Source organism: Miniopterus natalensis, chromosome 7 (genome assembly GCF_054644295.1).
Source record: "Miniopterus natalensis isolate mMinNat1 chromosome 7, mMinNat1.hap1, whole genome shotgun sequence".
In the NCBI taxonomy this organism is placed as follows: domain Eukaryota; kingdom Metazoa; phylum Chordata; class Mammalia; order Chiroptera; family Miniopteridae; genus Miniopterus; species Miniopterus natalensis.
Window position 1 is genome coordinate 79,042,676 of NC_142087.1, and position 17,511 is coordinate 79,060,186.

The 17,511-nt window shown below is 44.8% G+C and overlaps 1 protein-coding gene across 2 annotated transcripts; it reads right to left on the reverse strand.

The window, feature by feature from the left end:
• Window positions 1-1,543: 1,543 nt before the first annotated feature.
• AURKA (aurora kinase A) lies at window positions 1,544-17,490 on the reverse strand. 2 transcript variants are annotated; one of them, XM_016214215.2, is made up of 9 exons: window positions 17,290-17,490; window positions 14,523-14,569; window positions 13,446-13,719; window positions 11,958-12,012; window positions 10,730-10,921; window positions 9,699-9,837; window positions 5,452-5,600; window positions 2,590-2,764; window positions 1,544-2,448 (listed from the first exon to the last, which is right to left on the reverse strand). In XM_016214215.2, exons 2-9 carry the CDS (start codon window positions 14,562-14,564, stop codon window positions 2,263-2,265), a joined length of 1,212 nt encoding a protein of 403 aa, XP_016069701.1. In that variant the 5' UTR covers window positions 14,565-14,569; window positions 17,290-17,490; the 3' UTR covers window positions 1,544-2,262. The 2 variants fall into 2 exon arrangements, with proteins under 2 accessions (XP_016069701.1, XP_016069702.1); XM_016214216.2 differs by lacking the exon at window positions 17,290-17,490 and adding an exon at window positions 16,954-17,121.
• Between the last annotated feature and the right edge of the window lie 21 nt (window positions 17,491-17,511).

A 17,511-nucleotide genomic window follows, 5' to 3' on the forward strand; every position in this document is an offset into this window, starting at 1 on the left:
CTGGAAGTGGGTGTTGGCCGCTTCCTTATATTTAGGATTTCTGGTGTTTAGTCTCTTGCATTGAAAGTTGGCCATGAAAGCATATTTTCTCTACTAGATCTCAGCAAGTTCAACACTTCACCTTTTCCTTCATCACTGTCAAGTTCACGATCTTTGGTTGATGAGCAGTTGATGTTGGCAGCTAGAAACAGATACGTAACTTTACACATCAGGAGGCATCGAATGAGACCAGTAACGGGGCAGCCCTGCTCTTCATGGCATCTGCTCATTTCCAGGCCGACAGTGAGAGGTGGAGTTACCATGTACTCGAACGATGTTTTGCATTTATGTTTCAAGTTTACACATGTGCTGTAGCTCCAGTGTAATAGAAGTTAGCCCCCCAAGGTATGCCATGGAGCCAGGTGACGGGGAGCTTGGAAAGAAGCCTCTACTAACTGTGTTGAAGGGCTTCTACTTTCATAAGCCACAGTGAACACTGGTCACACCCAAATCCCTGGTCCGGGGAGGAATGAGGGGTTTGGTTAAGGGAACATTCCTCCACCAGAGAATCCAGACAGGTCACACTTGGAAAGTCAGGTTGCAAAGAACCAGCTCACCCCATGTATGGGGCTCTGACATTCTGCCGAGACTAGGGTCAGAGCCCAGGGGCGGGCAGCTGGGGATGTGGATGACCCTTTATGTCCTGACCCCCTGCAGCTGCGGGGAACTCCCAAAGAGCCCTCAGCTCAGCGCCTGCGCCATCCCAGGAGCATGCCCTTCTGTGGACTTCTGCTGAGTAACTCAGCAGTCGAGTCCCCAGGATGGGGACCCACTGAAGAGTCCAGCTCCGTGAGCTGGGCTGGCATTGAGCACTGTACTGAATGTGCATTGCCTAGAAAAGGAACTAACACTTCATGGGCACATGGGACAGTTAGCAGGATGGAGGGAGGGCACACCGTCTGCCATGTGGTCACACAGCCACAGCTCCCCACTTCTACGCCATGTTTCCCATTGTCCCCCCCCCTCAGGAGCAGGGACTTCTCACCACACCAGCTTCCAACTTTTTTTTAAGGTTTTTAAAATTTATTTTTAGCAAGTCAGGGAGAAAAACAGATATAAGAGGGAAACATCAATCAGCTGCCTCCTGCACACCCCCTACCAGGAATCGAGCCCACAACCAGGGTATATGTCCTGACCGGGAATCGAACCAGCAATCTTTTGGAACATGTGGCCCAACCAACTGAGCCCCACAGCCAGGGCAGCCTCCAACCTTTAAACCCTCCCTTGCCCTTCAAGCCTCAGATGCCACTTCATCTGGACACCTCTCCCAATTCCTACCTGCCCTGTCACAATCTGCCCATGGTCAGTGGCCATCCTCCCAAGCTGTGTCCCCAACCACTGCAGGGTGGGTGAGAGAATGGATGGAGGGGTGTTCACAGGCCAGGCCAGTTCCAGAACCTCGACCTGACAGCCCTGCATGGGCCCTTCTGCCTTCCCACCCAGTCCCAGGCCTAGCCCAGCACTGCGCAGAGTGCACTGTGAACTCCTGGGAGATACACTCTAATTTCAAAGTTATACAGGAGGACTTCAAAAAGAGTAACCATTTTGTATATGTCTTAGTGTATTTATAGAAACAATATATAAACCATCAAAAACATTTGTAAGAGCCCTCAACACTTAGAACTGGCTGAAACACATCTCGGCTGTATTCCGAGCAAGTCCTGCGATGGAGGAGGAGCACGTGTTCCTGTTTTAGTCTCAGACACGAGACAGTGGTCAAGGAGGACTAGATAACAGGCCTGACGGAGACAGCGCATTCCGGAAGGGACGAAGTCTATGCACATCTCTTTATTTTAACATTTAAAAGAATCACATACTCATTCTGACAACTTTATCAGGTGTGGCCACCCAGTAAGTTACACACACACTCAGGTACTTGGGAGGTTATTGCACAGCTCCTGAACTGACTGGGTCAGGGCAGAGGGGCCACTCTGCCCATAACCAACTCCGAGTTCACCTTCCACAAGGACGCCTTAGTCCAGACAGATTGCGAGGCGGCTGCACCTGAACTTGCCTCTGGGTGATGAAACCAGTGAAGTTAGCACGATTCTCGTGGCTACTTGCGCTTCAGAGTGTCACGTTTCTTGAAGTGGAACTTCCTGTGTATTTTCCTAGCACTGCAGATTGCAAGCAGGCAGTTGGCAATAAGATCATGTTAGGGGTGTGTTTCTGACCGATGGACACAGCAGCTTTGGCTCATGGGGTCCTCCCCCTACAAGAGTCTTAAGATTGCTTGCTGGTTGGTTCTTTGGTTTTTTGGCTACTTAATGGTTTTGAGGAATTTGCTATGATCCAGGGGTGCTCCAGTACTTCTCTCAGGGTCAGCCTTTGGTGGGGGTTATGCATCAACAGTCTTGAAATGAGGTCCCTGGCTCCCTCTGGTACAAAGCTGGGGAATGTGAATTCAACCTAGAGTATAAGTGACAGGTGATCACAAAATGTGGTTTAGAGAGAACAGTACCGATACTCAGATCATAGCCTAAAGGGAAGGCTGATAATGACAGAAAGGATTCTAACACAGGGGATGGGTCCCTTCCGGTTGTGTCTTACCCGCGATATTCTTTTGTAGGTCTCTTGGTATGTGCTTGCCTCAAAAGGAGGCTTCCCAACTAAAAATTCATAGCAAAGGACTCCAAGACTCCAGAGATCCACCTTCTCATCATGCATGCGGCCCTCGATCATCTCAGGGGGCAGGTAGTCCAGGGTGCCACAGAGGGTGGTTCTCCTGGAAACGACGGAGGTGCAGGTTGGCGCACTGGTTTCTGTGATCATAACAGCTGCTACAAATCAACAACTACACTAACATCAACCGAGTGCTCTTCCCAGGCCAGATCCTGTGCTATGAGACAGGTGCTATTACAAATCCCCATTTTTAGACAGGAAACAGACTGAGGGAGCTGTGCGAGATCACACAGCTCACAAGCAAGCCACATCCCAAATCTGTTCCAACTCCAGAAACTCCTTAAATGATGTAAAATAAAAATTTAAAGTATCACTGCTATATAAAGGCAGCCATGCAAAGTTCTCTGTGAATAAAATTTAGCATTCTATATTTTTTACATGACAGATATGCTAAGAAGCTTAAGAGCCGGGTGACAGTAAAAGAAACTAAACTGTCCCACTCTGAAAGCACGTGCTCCCTTCTGATACATCGCTGGTACAAGAGAAACTAACACTGGGGGGTGGCCTATGAAATATTCTTGCCAAAAATATTCTTTAGGCCCTTTGGCCCAATTTCCAGTTTTCAGCAAATACAGAGGATAGACAAAGCTAAGTGACACCACAATCAGAAAAATCCACTTTAAATTGTGGGGCAACTGGTCTAAGTTTAGACCAAAGAGACACAACCAAGTACAATTCATGGACCTTGGTTAGATTCTGATTCAAAAGAACAGCTGTAGCCCTGGCCGGTATTGTTCAGTGGTTGGAGCACTGGCCCACAAACCGAAGGGTCTTGGGTTTGATTCCCGGTCAAGGTCATGTACCTGGGTTGCAGGTTCAATCCCCAAGCAACCAGTCAATGTGTCTCTCTCACATCTATGTTTTTCTCTCCCCACCCTCCACCCCCTTCTACTCTCTCTAAAAAGCAATGGAGAAAAAAATATCCTTGAACCCAGCCAGCGTGGCTCAGTGGTTCAGCATCAACCTAGGATCCAGGAGATCAGCATTTGATCCCAGTCAGGGCACATGCCTGGGTTTCGGGCTCTATCCCCAGTAGAGGGCATGCAGGAGGCAGCCAATCAATGACTCATCATTGATGTTTGTCTCTCTCTCTGTGTAGTCAATCAAGACATTTAAATTATATATAGATATAGATATATAGATATATAGATATAGATATAGATCTATCCTTGGCTGAGGACTTAAAAAAAAGAGAGAAAACAGCTGTAAAGTTTTATAGACAATTGGAAAAATCTGAACATTGACTAAATATTAGCTATCACCACAGTTACTAATTTTAAGAGTGATGATGGTTGGGATTAGACAGGACAATGTCCTTATTTTTAGAAAATGCACGATGAAGTGCTCCAAGGACAAAGCATCATGATGTATGCAACTTAGTTTGGAAGGTTCACCAAAAAAAGTAGAGAGCCCATATGGCAAAATGGTAACTGTTGAATATAGGCTCTGGTCAGTCAGGTGAGCAATCAACTTGGACCAATTCAGCGTCTCTTTATGTTTGAGTGAGTTTCCAAAGGCTGAAGATAAGCTGGTGGTGGCAGACAAACCTGGAGCAAAGACCGTGCAGGCTTTGGTTGCTTTATATTAATTATTATTTGCCATCAAAAAGCTTATGCTGGGTCATGCCTAGAGCCCAGCAAGCACACAAGTGTTCACATGAACGGTGACTGGGGATTAAGGAGCCAGATCTCCCGACAGCTAACCCCTCTCCACCACCACTGAGATGAGGGAGACAGCACCAACGACCTGGGAGCCCTTACTACGGTTATTAACGTTTGAGAGGTAGGGTGAAGTGACCATCAACATTTACATCAATGTCCTTTCCAGAAAAGGGTAAGTTATCAGTTATCTTTCCTACCACAATGACACCATTGGACAGTTAAGGTACAGTTTTAGCCCTGTGATGCCACAAAGCCTAGAAACAATTACAACTGGTGGGTAACAAAAACAAAGCTCACCCCACCTCATGCCACCTATTTAGGCTATACAATTTCTTTATAAACTAGATTTTTTAAAGTAATCTACCTTTAATTTTTTAAGCTCTACCCCAAAGTGGACAAACTTCTATTAGTAAATGTATGCTTTTAAATGCTCTACACATGTGGTTTCAAAAGCTTATTTAAACCCAAATTAAATTTAAAACAATGGAGAATATTTTAGCTCATTTGCAAAGTTAACTTAAGATTTAAATTGTTTACTTAGATTGAACTCTCTGCTTTAGCTTTAAGAGGGGATAAGAAAGGACTATTCTGTTGATGACAGCAGACCAAAGAGCAACTTTTAACCACCACCCGGAAAGTTCCCTCCAAACCCACGTGGTTGTTGGAGTTCCCGCAGAGCTGTGCCCTCGGCTCTAGGCTCTAGACCTTCGCAAGGGCTGCCCCTAGAACTTGCCTCCACCCACCATTATGTCAGGCGTTACTTCCCTCTACATCCTGTACCTCTCCTCTGTCATATTTGTTTACTTACCTGTCCCATTCATTAGCCTCTAAGGACATTAAACATCCTTAGCCCCAGGCCTAGGACACAACAAATAGTCCAAGTGGTTGCAGAATAAAAATGTCCTTGAAGACACTATTTTATTCTCAGGCCCTAAATTACTACAAAGTATTGTGTCAATTACCTGCCCCAGTTCAGCACACTTATGCTTAGGTACTTAACTATTTAGCTCATTATTAGCCACTGGGGCTTTTGCTAACCCCAACAAGCCCCACCTCTAAAGTTACATACCTGGAGGATGGGGCGTGTACAGACCACCCAAAATCTGCAATCTTAAGCTCTCCAGCTGGTCCAAGGAGCAGATTCTCTGGCTTAATGTCTCTATGAATAACTCTCTTTGAGTGGCAATATGACAGAGCATTTGCCAATTCTGTGATATACTATCAAAAAAAATATTAAAAATCGGTGTTTTAGATTTTATATAACAAGTTAATTTTAGACATCTCTTCTGAAAGAAAACCCAACACAGACTTGTTTAACATAAAAACATTTTGTAGGTTTTTAAAGCAAAGCTAGAACCAATTGATAACTCAAAAAAAAAAACAAACAACTGAAACAAATTAGTGTTCAGCATGAAATACGAGTTCCTCAGTGCGCAGTTATTTATTTGCTAGCATAGCAGATGTAACATCGAAAGACAGGAAAAACAGTGATGGGCTATAACTACACCCCACATGACAATTTATGGCCCAGCAATTAAGACAGTACTGAACAACCAGTACAAATGAGGGAGTCAGATATAAACAATTTTTTAAAAACAGACCAAAAAAATCAAGTACAGTCCATTCCCATTTTTTTTAAACCAAGATCAATGTACAACAAAAGGATTAGTTTGAAGCTGCACATTTACACTAAGAACATCGGGGGAAATAATCCTGAACAATAAACAGAAACTAGACGCAGATGTACTGACATGTTAAATTCAGGATAAACTAATTCATTAGTCCGCTTGAGTACACAAGCCAGTCAGTCCTTTTGTTAGTTTTGCTCCCATCTCAACTAAAGAAAAACTTAGCAAGTCCAGAATTTGCTTTAACATATAGATAAGAATTGTTATTGAAATAATATATTTAGCTCTGGCTAAAATTTGAGAAGGCTTTGTTTTCCAAAAGCAATTGCTAAACAGGATTGAACGCTATTCTACACCATAAAGGTTTGCTAATAAACAAATGGGTAGAAACCAAACCAATGTCATTGTCAGAAAAGACATTTTTCATTTGCTTCAGCCAAAAGCCAGACCAAAATTTAGACCCTAATAAACTGAAAGTGAAGACAGAAACTCTTCTACATTAGAATTCCAGAGGGCAGTGGGTTTTCCTGCTCAATTCAAGACAAGAAGCTCCTAGTCAAGCAGAGCTCTGTGGCACAACCTAGTCCACACCTCCCACATGCACTGTGGTCCCCTAACATCTGAGTTCATCAGAAAAGGAGAACAGGTGTGCGACCACAGAATCGTAGGAAGAACCAGTCTTCCATTTCTTTCAAATAGCTATCTGCTCACACCAAAATGAACTCCATCTGGAGTGAACAAAACTGAGCGGTATAAGTATGAATTTCTAATTAACAAACTAATTCAGTTAGCTAACATTTTAAGAGCAGATAAAACAGATCTATTTCTACTTATCTGAAGAGCAATCATTTAAGATTAAAATAGCATGTTCTCATTGCAGAGACAAGACCAGAAGGTTGCCTGGCCCGCGTGGCTCAGTGGTTGAGCATCAACCGATGAACCAGGAGGTCACAGCTCGATTCCCAGTCAGGGCATGTGCCCAGGTTGCAGGCTTGATCCCCAGTAGGGGGCGTGCAGGAGGCAGCTGATCAATGATTCTCTCACCATTGTTTCTCTCACTCCCACCCCTTCCTCTCTCTGAAATCAATAAAAACATATTTAAAAAAAAAAAAAAAAAAAAGACCAGAGGATCACTCACCAACAGTGCTTGGGATTTCAGATGGGATTTCAGATGGTACAAGTAAAACAAGATGAATTTAATGTCATTTAAATCAATGCCAAAAAGAAAATTAGTGTACATGGTACCCACAGAGCTCCACCAAGAAACAGACAAAACAAAGTAACCACCAGGCCCGTCATCTGCTGATTCAATAAAAAACAGCCCAAATTAAGACTCAACTTCTTCAAACACAAAATTTCACTCAAATAAAAGCACAGTCCATGGGGGGACAGGGGACACCACCCCAAAACAAAAACCTGATATGTTGGACTTTAGGATTAAAAACTTCTACCCTGCAAAAAAACACAAATAAGAAAATGAAAAGGCAAGCCACGGATTGGGAGAAAACGTCTGTAAAACACCTATGTGATAAAGGACTTGTATCCAAAATATACAAGAAAACTTAAAACTCAACAATTAAGATGACCAAAAAAACAATTTAAAAATGAGCAAAAGATCTGAACTGACACCTCAAAGACGTCAGAGATGGCAAATAAGCACATGAAATAATTCTCAACATCATATGGCATTAGAGAATAGCAAATTAAAACAATGACATACCATTATACACCTATCAGAATGACTAAAATCAAAAAAACTCACAATACCCACTGCTGGTGAGGCTGAGGCGCAACAGGGACTCATTCATTGGTGGGAACACAAAGAGGGTGCAGCCACTTTGGAAGACAGTTTAACAGTTTCCTACAGAACTGAGCATACTCTCACCACACAAGACAACAACTGCACCCCTAGGTATTTACCCAGCGGATGTGAAAACTTACATCCCTGAAAAACCCACATGCAAATATTAGCTTTATTCATAATCACCAAAAACCTGGAAGCAACCAAGATGCCTTTCAGTAGATGAAGGGATAAACTGAGGTACATCCATACAATGAAATATTAGTCATCAATAGAAAGAAATGAGCGATAGCCCCTGAAAAGATACAGATGAATTAAATGCACACTAATTGCTTCCCACAGGGTGGCTGGTTAACCATTCTGATACCACCACCCATGTACACAGCACCGAGTAACTAAACAAATGGATAGCAGATGGTGGGACCCAGGTTTCCCAGTGCTCATGTGGGAGGTTACAGCAAAGCGAGGACAGAGTGATCCCCACGGCAACGGACTTGCGCTCTGCTTAATACCGATACAGGTGGGTAAATACAGAAATACCGACGGGTACATGTATATACACAGATTACACACGTGTCCTTGCTCTGTCAGCTGACAGCCTAGAAGTAATGACACCCAATGGCAATGAGCACACCCAGCACCCAGATCATGATTTCTAATAACACCTTCCAATAAAAAAAACCGGAGGTCTTGGGAGAAATGGTGATTCTAGGACTGGGACAGGAAATATGCAAGATGAGGCTAGAGCATCTTGTAGTGTCAGAAAGCTTAAAATAAAATAAAAAATACCACGCCAGCCAGTGTGGCTCAGTGGTTGAGCATCGACCCATAAACCAGGAGGTCACCAGTTCAATTTCCAGTCAGGGCACATGCCCGGGTTTCGGACTCTCAGTAGGGGACATGCAGAAGGCAGCCAATCGATAACATTCCTCTCTCATCAATGTTTCTCTCTATCCCTCTCCCTTCCTCCCGTATTTTAAAAAAACCACACACCCACAATGATGGGGGATGTCAAAAAACATAGGAACCATGTGAAAGAGCTCCCAGTGGACAAAGCTGGAACAATCTGAGCAACAAAATCAAGTAGTATTGGACTGTAACTCAAAGTATAAAATACTGATGAGGCCATATTAACAAATGACTGAGTAAATACATAAGGAGAAAAATGCCAAGTAATTTATGTAGATATCTGCCCCATAGGAGTATAACAATAACCCCCACTCCTAAGTGCGGCTCTACAAAGTAACTTCCTTGGAAGGAGCACAGTATGGAAAGGGAGAAAGAGGAACTCTATAGGGGAGAGAGGTGACAAACACGACCTCAGCCAGGTGATCAAGGCCAGCACCCACAGGGCTAAGTCAGTGTGTAACCTTGACATGAGAATGTGTTTTACCTCTGTGATCTTCCTCTCAAAAACCCATCAACCTAGTCTAACCATAAGAAAAACTAGAAATATGAATGAAGTATGAACTTCAGTTAACAGTTATGTATCAATATTTCTTTATTAGTTATGTATCACACTAATGTAAGATATTAATAGGAGAAATTGTGTATTAATAGGAGAAAACAGGTCTGTACTATCTTCACAATTATTCTGTATATCTAAACCTATTCTAAAATAGTTCATTAAAAAAAAAAAGGGACAGCTTTTTATATACATTTCCACAGAAAAACAGCTTTGAAAACAAACCAGCCACAATGTTCTACCTGGTACCTGATTTTAATTGTATATATGGTACAATGACTGACTTTTCCACTTCAAATATTCAATCCTATTACGCTATCACTGCATTAAAAAAAAACCCCACTCTACTGTAATGAAAGGCACACGGCATGCAGGACAGGCAGAGGACGTGGAACTGGTCTGGACAATAAATGAACACTTACAGTAGCAGTTCTCTGCTCATCAAACCTGGACAGCTTCTGAAGTTCTCTATAGACAGCTCCAAGAGGCGCGTATTCTAGAATTAGGTACACTCTGGTGGCATCGTGGAAATAACCATAAAGCCTGAGAATGTTTGGATGCCTGCAACAAAGGATGGACACTCAACACCTGGTTTTAAAGCAGGTAAAAGAGCATGTGCTCAACACCACACAAACCCTTCCTGTGAGGCCAGGGGTGAGAACGGCTCTGACCACAGGGCGTCCCCCCCCCCCCGTCCTGTGCCACCCCTCAGCTTGAGAATCTGAAACTACACACCCACCCTAAGAAAAATACACATATCGGTTTACATGCATTTCAAGGTATTCGTGGATGTCAGGTTTATCTAAAACTTATTTCCTTCCTTCAGGCCATCTTTATTCTTAGGGGGAAAAAGTCAGCTAAATATTAATTCCCTGCAAATTAAAAGAAAGAGACATGGCATTCGCAGAGCAGCTGGACACCGAATGCTATGAGACAGAACTTAAAACGGTCTTTAAGACTGGCAGATGTGTGTTCCTCAGGTCTCCGGGCAGCTGAGAGCACAGTCCGTCTAAGCCATCAGCCCTTCTCAACCCCAGCCAGGTGCTGCCAAGTAGGGATGCAGGTATGACACAGACAGATTTTTAAGTATTAGCAACCGATTCAAGTTTAAAAAAATACTGAAAGCAAAAAACAGACCCACTAGCCAAAGTCCATCTGCGGGCTGGGCTGCCTGCAACCTCTGCTCACAACTCAGAGTAAGAGGTATTATTACCCTTATAATCCACCCAAAATATCTGCTCCTATAAATCACTCCATTAACATAAACCTTTGAGATATTTTTCAGGCTCGCAGCACGTAAGTCTAGAAAAATCTCTGAAAAATGACACATTCCATCCATCACCTTCTGCAGGACTGTGAGGCAGGAGGGCCTCCCAAGAAGCAGTTTCCAGTCCTTCATCCTGATCACTTGAAGCTCTGTGCACCGCCCTTTGGAAGATCCCTAAGCACTCACCTGAGGTGGGACTGTATTTCTACTTCTCGTCTCAGCTGATGCTCCACTCCAGCTTTCTCCAGCTGAGCTTTGAATAAGACTTTCAGAGCCAGGATGAACTTGCTTTGTTTTTCTCTCGCCAAGTAAACGTTTCCAAACTTCCCTTTCCCCAGAGGGCGACCAATTTCAAAATCTTCCAAAGCCCATTGCCTTCTAGGAAAATAAATTGACCATTTTAATGAGTAGTAGACACACCCTATAAATAATTTTACATTTACTGCATTCAGAATGTACCCTCTGCCCAGAACCAAGCCAATACCACAATTAATGAGTCACCAAAGGCATTTACCCACCCACCCCACCTGTCTGCCACTGGCTGTGAGTCAGTGACAAGGAAAAATGTGGACTTTTAGTGCTGAAACCCCCAATGCAGTGTCCTGAGGCATAGAGACCTACTAGCAACACGGAAGATCATAAGAAGGATGAGGCATGTAAATGGACAGGGAAGAATGCCTCAGAGCCATCCATGGGCAGCTTGAAAACTAGCCACAGCCTTCTCTCCTCAACCCTCCGGGAGAGGCTAACACTCTCGGGGGTGGAGAACCATGCTGGTAAAGCAAGCGGGATGGATCCCACAGAGCAGATAGGGGGAGGACCATTAGATTCTCAGAAAGTCTCCACTAGGCAGCTAAAGCAAAAAAGTGTGGGTTGATTCCCAGCTCCTCCACATTCTAGAGTCTAGACAGTTCAGTGATTGATAGCAGGCCTTTAGAAACTATCTGGGGAAGACATCATAGCCAAGCTTTGTTATAAAGAATACAGTAATTCTATTAATGCTGTCCAAATACTCATACTCTCATGTATGTATATACAGGTATGCATTATGACCTCATTTTTTAAACAAACTCTCACCTCTGTATATAAACAGAAAAACATACAGAAGCATACACAAACCACACGCATTGGTTACTTTTAAAAGCAGAACCTTTTATTTTATACATTTCTGTAACATTCACACAAGTTTTTTCTAAAGTTGAAAAACAAAAGGAAAATTTCAGTTCCTAAGTAAAATCTATCATCAAAATCCCTTTTTTTAAATAAAGATTAAAAACTTGGAAATATTTATATTTTCAAAGTGAAAATATAAAGACCTCTTTACTTTTTAAAGAGTTCCCAAAATTAAATTCGCAGCTGAATGGTATGCTCTAATAGAGCAATAGCAGAGCTTTGTAAATAAGACAGAACTTACTTTTTCGATTCTTCATTTTTCTGTTTTGATGCCACTTCCTTTTCAGAATCATTTCCTGCACAGAATAGTTTAAAAACCTGATTTAGAATAACTATGTGGAATAAATTAAAAACCTGAGAACAGAAATGAATCCAAGAATGGTCACCAAAACATTAATGATATGGCCAGAATGAGAGATCTGGCCAGTTTTGGTTTTCTTTATAGAAAAAAAGACGACGCAATGTAAGCTGACTGCCACCCTGTGAAACCTACAGGTTCCCAGACGAAGGATGAGCAGACAGGTACAGTCAGGCCTTCCAATAATGCAAAGGCTCGAGACTATTTCCAAATGAAGAGCTTCTAGGGCAGAACTGTCTTCCCATCCATGACAAGGGCCCACCTGGTCATCTTTCCCCAGAGGTGGGCCAGCCAACTGTCCACATGCTACATACAAATGTGATCAACAGTGTGCACCCAAACCTAAGCCAACACCTTCCCTCCACCATACTCCTTGTCAGGGGGAAACATAGAACTAGAAGCTGCCAATTCAGCAAGATGTACGACAAACCAATGGTACACAGGGTGCTAACGTCGCTATTTCATCAGCCAGAGACTGTATGGGACATTGCCTCTTGCCTTTCTTGGCACTTTTAAACTCTAGCAGCAGCACAGCATGGTCTGCTAAGACATCGAATGCAGGGCCCAGCTGGTTTTTTTCCTTCCATGGTTCACCATCTCAGTTAATGCCATTAATATAACCGCCATGTCCACATCCAGTTTATTGCCCAGTTTCTATCCAGCCTGCACCTCTCCATCCTGACTGTCTTTGGATAAGTTAATGTTTCTGTGTCTCAGCTTCCTCCTCTGTAAAACTAAGTTAATGACTCTACCTTCATAGAGTGGTTATGAGGATTGAAAGAGACAAGGTGGAAGAAGAAAGCACTCATCTCAGAGCCTACTGTGTGGGCACTCAACAGAGGGTAAACAGTGACTGTTAATATCTACCCGGCCCACCCAGTCAGGCCTCCCTCCCAGCTGGTACCTGGTCCAGCGTAACCACTCTGATTCATTCCACACCTCCAGACGAAGCTCTCTACAAGGCACGACAGTCCTTCCTCTGCTCATAACCCTTTCAGCAACTTCCCAACGCACACGAGATGAAGCCCCACCCCTCAGCACGGCTGACAGTGCCCACGGGGTCCTCAGCCGAGCCTGCCTCAGCCCATGCACTTTCTCCTGATTTCCTCCATGCTACGAACCCTGGAACTTTTTGGTTCCTCAAATGTACATACCATGAGGGTAGGAATCAGGTCTGTATTCTTCGCATATGGCTGGCCCACAGGAGACAGTTACTTCAACTTGGTATCAAATTGTCTCCCCAAACTCAATTGAAATGATACAAGAGCTGGGGCTCCAAACAATGCAGAACACAAGTCTATATACACTTGCCTTTTTTTTAAAGCACCTAAAAAGCATGGCTACCCAATGAGTCCCAGGAGGCTGACTTACCCGAGGCTGGCGGCTGGGGCTGCTCGCTCTTTTGCGCATTACTCAGTGGCCTAGAGACAGGGCGAGGGCCACTGGTGGCCTGCAATTGCTTCTGCTTTGGATTCAGAGCCGGTTTATGGCTGGAGACAAGCCTTTGTGAAGGAACTCGCTGAGAGGAATTGGAAGGGCACAAGACCCGCTGAGCCTGGCCACTGTTTGCAGATAGCGGATGCTGAGAAGGAAATTGTTGCGTCACCGGGACACGTTTTGGTCCATCACCAGGTGTAATTGTCATCTATGGTTAGAAGGGGAAAATAAAAGAAGCCTTAAGGTCTTCATAAACAAAAGCTGAATATCCTGAGAATTTGTTTTCTTAGTATAACAAAATAATGAATGCCACTGATAATAGATGGAAGGGGAAAGCTATCTTAATCAGGACTTCCGAAGGATATGGTTAGTATATAGCTGAAAGGAACACCTGAATAATACTTCCTACCCCCTCCCTAATGCCCAACCTAACAACCATGCTCCCATAAACCAATGTTCATTAACTCAACTTCCATTTAAAAAGAGAGACAAACACTTTCTAAGAATTTAATGACTTGGGAGTTATCATTTAGCAAAAAGCTGCAATACAGAAACTTTATACCAAAATCCCAATCGCACGGACACTTCTTTGACAATACATGTTTAGAAAAAAAATGAAAAAAATACATCTGATCCAGAACCCATTTCAAAGTGGAGTCCCAGGAAACGTTCGCTAACGTGCCTGACATTCCTCTGAACTTACCTCTCCCCGAATTGAGCCCAAAACAAACTATGGCAAAGTAATTTCTGGCAAGCAAGTTCAGGCCAGTATTAGGCATCTTTTGTGTATATTATGCTGCATACAATGAAGGATACAGACTTGAAAAGCTAAATATAAGACAAAGTAGAACAAAAAAGATGCAGTGAGAGAATCAACACATGTTCCTGAATGCTGAGAAAAGTGACCTACAATTACAAATCCAAAGTGAAGATGAGAAGAATTCCAGATAAGAGACTGATCTCCATCTGGGTTTTATAAACATTACTGAGATCACAGATTATTCAGTTTACCTTAACTGGGCCCGAAAGGCAGTTTTCTTTAGATTTGTCCATGATGCCTGAAAAGAAAAAAGAACCTTTACTTTATACAACCCCACATGCTACAAAGTATAGTTATGCTAGATTGGGGTCCTAGACTCAACACGACACAGTATTTCACGTATTTTCTTTGTTCAAGTGAAGCTGACAAGGGAGCATTGTTTTTTCATGTGACGTAATGGTCAGGATGGGCCTTTTCCCATAAGTTCACCTCTTCCCTGGTACACGACACTGTGTTCCCTCCTGTGGCCAACCCCCCCCCCCCCCCCAGTACCCAACTTCACTTCTGAACTGACTCGTCCCTCTGCTCTATCATCTCTTCTCAAATGGACCCCTCCATCAGTGTTCAAGCCGCTTCCATACCTGCCTCCTTTAAAAAAAAAAGTACTCCTTACACCCTAACTGACCTCAAGCTATGGCCGCATCTCTCACCTCCCCTTTCAACAGCAAAGCTCTGGAACAGTTGTCCACACTGGTCATCTCTACTACCTACTACTACTCTCACCCTCCCTAAGCCCACTCCCCTTAGTCCACCTCATAACTGACTCCTACTGTCCAAACCCACAGGTCAGTTCTCCACTTCCAGCTTATCCGAGTTCTAGGCAGCATGACAAGCTCACTCACTCATTTACCATTCCTTTCTTCACTTAGCTTAGACGTAGGCCTGTGAAGTCCCAGATTATGGACCACGACCACCTCTCTAACCATAGCTCTTCTTGTGTACTGCACACCAGCCACACAGAGCTCCTTTCTTTCCTGAAGTCCCTGCCACAGGGCCTTTGTACCTCCTGCTCCCTCCACCTATGAAGGTCTTCCCCTGAACAGAAGTGTGGCTTGCTCCTTCATTTCATTCAGTCTCTGGTCAGAGGTCTCCTTTTCAGACCATCTCTCCTTTACTTTTCTTCATAGCCCTTACTTAACATCTTACACAACATTACTTGTACTTGTTTACTGTCTGTCTCCCCAGACTCAGATATCCAGCTGCCTGCTCAGTATTTCCAAAAAAAAAAAAAAGTAAGCTCCATGAGAGCAAGGGCTTAGTCCCATTTTGTTCAAGGTCTCCCCCAAAACATGCCCGGCATACAGTATGTTGATCATTTGGGGAATAAATCCATTAACAGAGCCAATTAATCATAAAAATAGTTTATAACACTTAGCAAAACCATTCTGTGAGTCAAGCGCCCACCTATAAAGTAAGACATAAACAAGAAAGCAGAAAGCTTTCAGTATTTTCCTACCCCGAGCTCTCAACTCCAGAATCCCGTCAGAAAGCACTCCCCACCCCCACGCTTCCACAGCCGGTTCACGAATATGCAAATCACTCCGCCTTGAGGCTGGGGTCGCTAAAGGGCCTAGAGTCCCCGAGTAAACAATAAGTTAGTAAGAACAATAGACAAAAGAGCCTGCAACATATGCTTGTGTTTCGCAAACATTACTTTCTCACAGGTTCTCTTCACTTTCCCTTACAGTTATAAAGCAGCAGACTGATGAGATCTCATAGGCCAAAGGACACTTATTCAACAGTCTTCAACAGAAACTAGACATTTGCTCCCATTTAATATACTTTTCCTCCCCAGGAAGATTAATAATAAGCAGAATGGAATGAGATTCTGATCCAGCAATTCTGGAGAAGGCTCCAGGAAGACTGCTCCTCGGGAGATTCGGGTCTACAGCCAGCGCCGGAGTCACTGACCCGGCGGCCTTCCCGAGACCCCGCAGCTCAAACCAGGAGCCCTGCTGTCAGCGCTATTAACACTGGGTTTAAACTTTCCCTTCCCTTCCTTCACGGAATCTACTAACATCACCTGCACACAAAAAAGGAGAGTGGAGGGAAAATGAAATGAGTATGTAGCTGAAAAGAGTTTAATTCAAACAAGGAAAGTGAAGGAGACGTGCGATGTCCTGGGCAGCAGCTACACCCACAGCACAAGGACAGTTAGAAACAGACTTCCAGGCCCAACGCCAGGCCTAACACATGGGACGCTGCATTTTCACAGCACCCCCAGATGACTAGCATGCGCCGGTCTACACCACCAGGTAGTGAAACATCGGAGTCACCTGCAGAGCTCGATAAAAAGAGACACCTGAGCCCGGTGTCCCAGCGCTTCCGACTCATCGGGGGGGGGGCCTGTATGCTTAACGAGGACCCCCCGAATCCCGACACGGGTCGTCTGCGGCTTGAAAAGCACTAGCCCAGGAAGGCCTCTCCGAGGCGGTGATCGTTTATTCACCCACCCAGCCAGCCAGCCTCCCAGGGCAAGGGCCTTTCCCGGCTATTCTACTCCCGCGGGAAACCACACGCGCTACTGTTTTATTTCTTTCGTAACACTCATCACTTCTGGAGGTTATCCGGCTAGTTCGTCGTCTGCCAAGCCCTTCGGTGCTTTCTCACCCAGGCGCTCACCGAAAACGAGAATCGCATCGGAAAAGCGCCCCCGCGCCACAGGCCCGTCCGCTCCGGTGCTTCACACACACCAAGCGGCCGGGCGCCTTGGTACCCAGGAGCAGACGGGAGGGCGCCCGGGAAGCGGGGGACAGACGACGGGGAGGGGGACAGAGCGGGGAGGGCGCCAGGGGGAGGACAGAGAAGGTCACGGGCAGAAGGACGCCTTCTCGCCATGACCCTTCCCTCCCGAGCCCTGCGGCCCCGCCGCCCGCTGCCCTCCCACCGGCCCCGCCGCCCGCTCAAAGGCCACCCAGGCTCCCCGCCCTCGCCCTCGCTGCCCCAAGGCCTGGGCACCTGTGGCTCTGGCCTCCGACCCAAGGCCGCCGAGTCCTCCGGAGAGCCGAGCCGTTGAGATTCAAAGAGTCATTTTAAATAGGAGTTAAACTCTTTAGTCCGAAAGCTGATTGGCCGGGGCTGGAGAGGCGCTGCCTTTTCATTGGTTCACAGCCAACGCGACGGATTGAGTCACGTCCAAGGAAGGCGGACACGGCACGCAGGCGCGCTCGCCCCGGAAGG

Excerpts from the sequence above, each read along its gene's own strand:
- AURKA (XM_016214215.2), bottom strand. The coding sequence starts at position 14,564 with ATGGACAAATCTAAAGAAAACTGCCTTTCGGGCCCAGTTAAG. Across the intron at positions 10,922-11,957 it reads AAAAATGAAGAATCGAAAAA|AAGGCAATGGGCTTTGGAAG; the intron begins GTAAGTTCTGTC and ends TTATTTTCCTAG. Across the intron at positions 2,765-5,451 it reads GTACACGCCCCATCCTCCAG|GAGAACCACCCTCTGTGGCA; the intron begins GTATGTAACTTT and ends CGTCGTTTCCAG.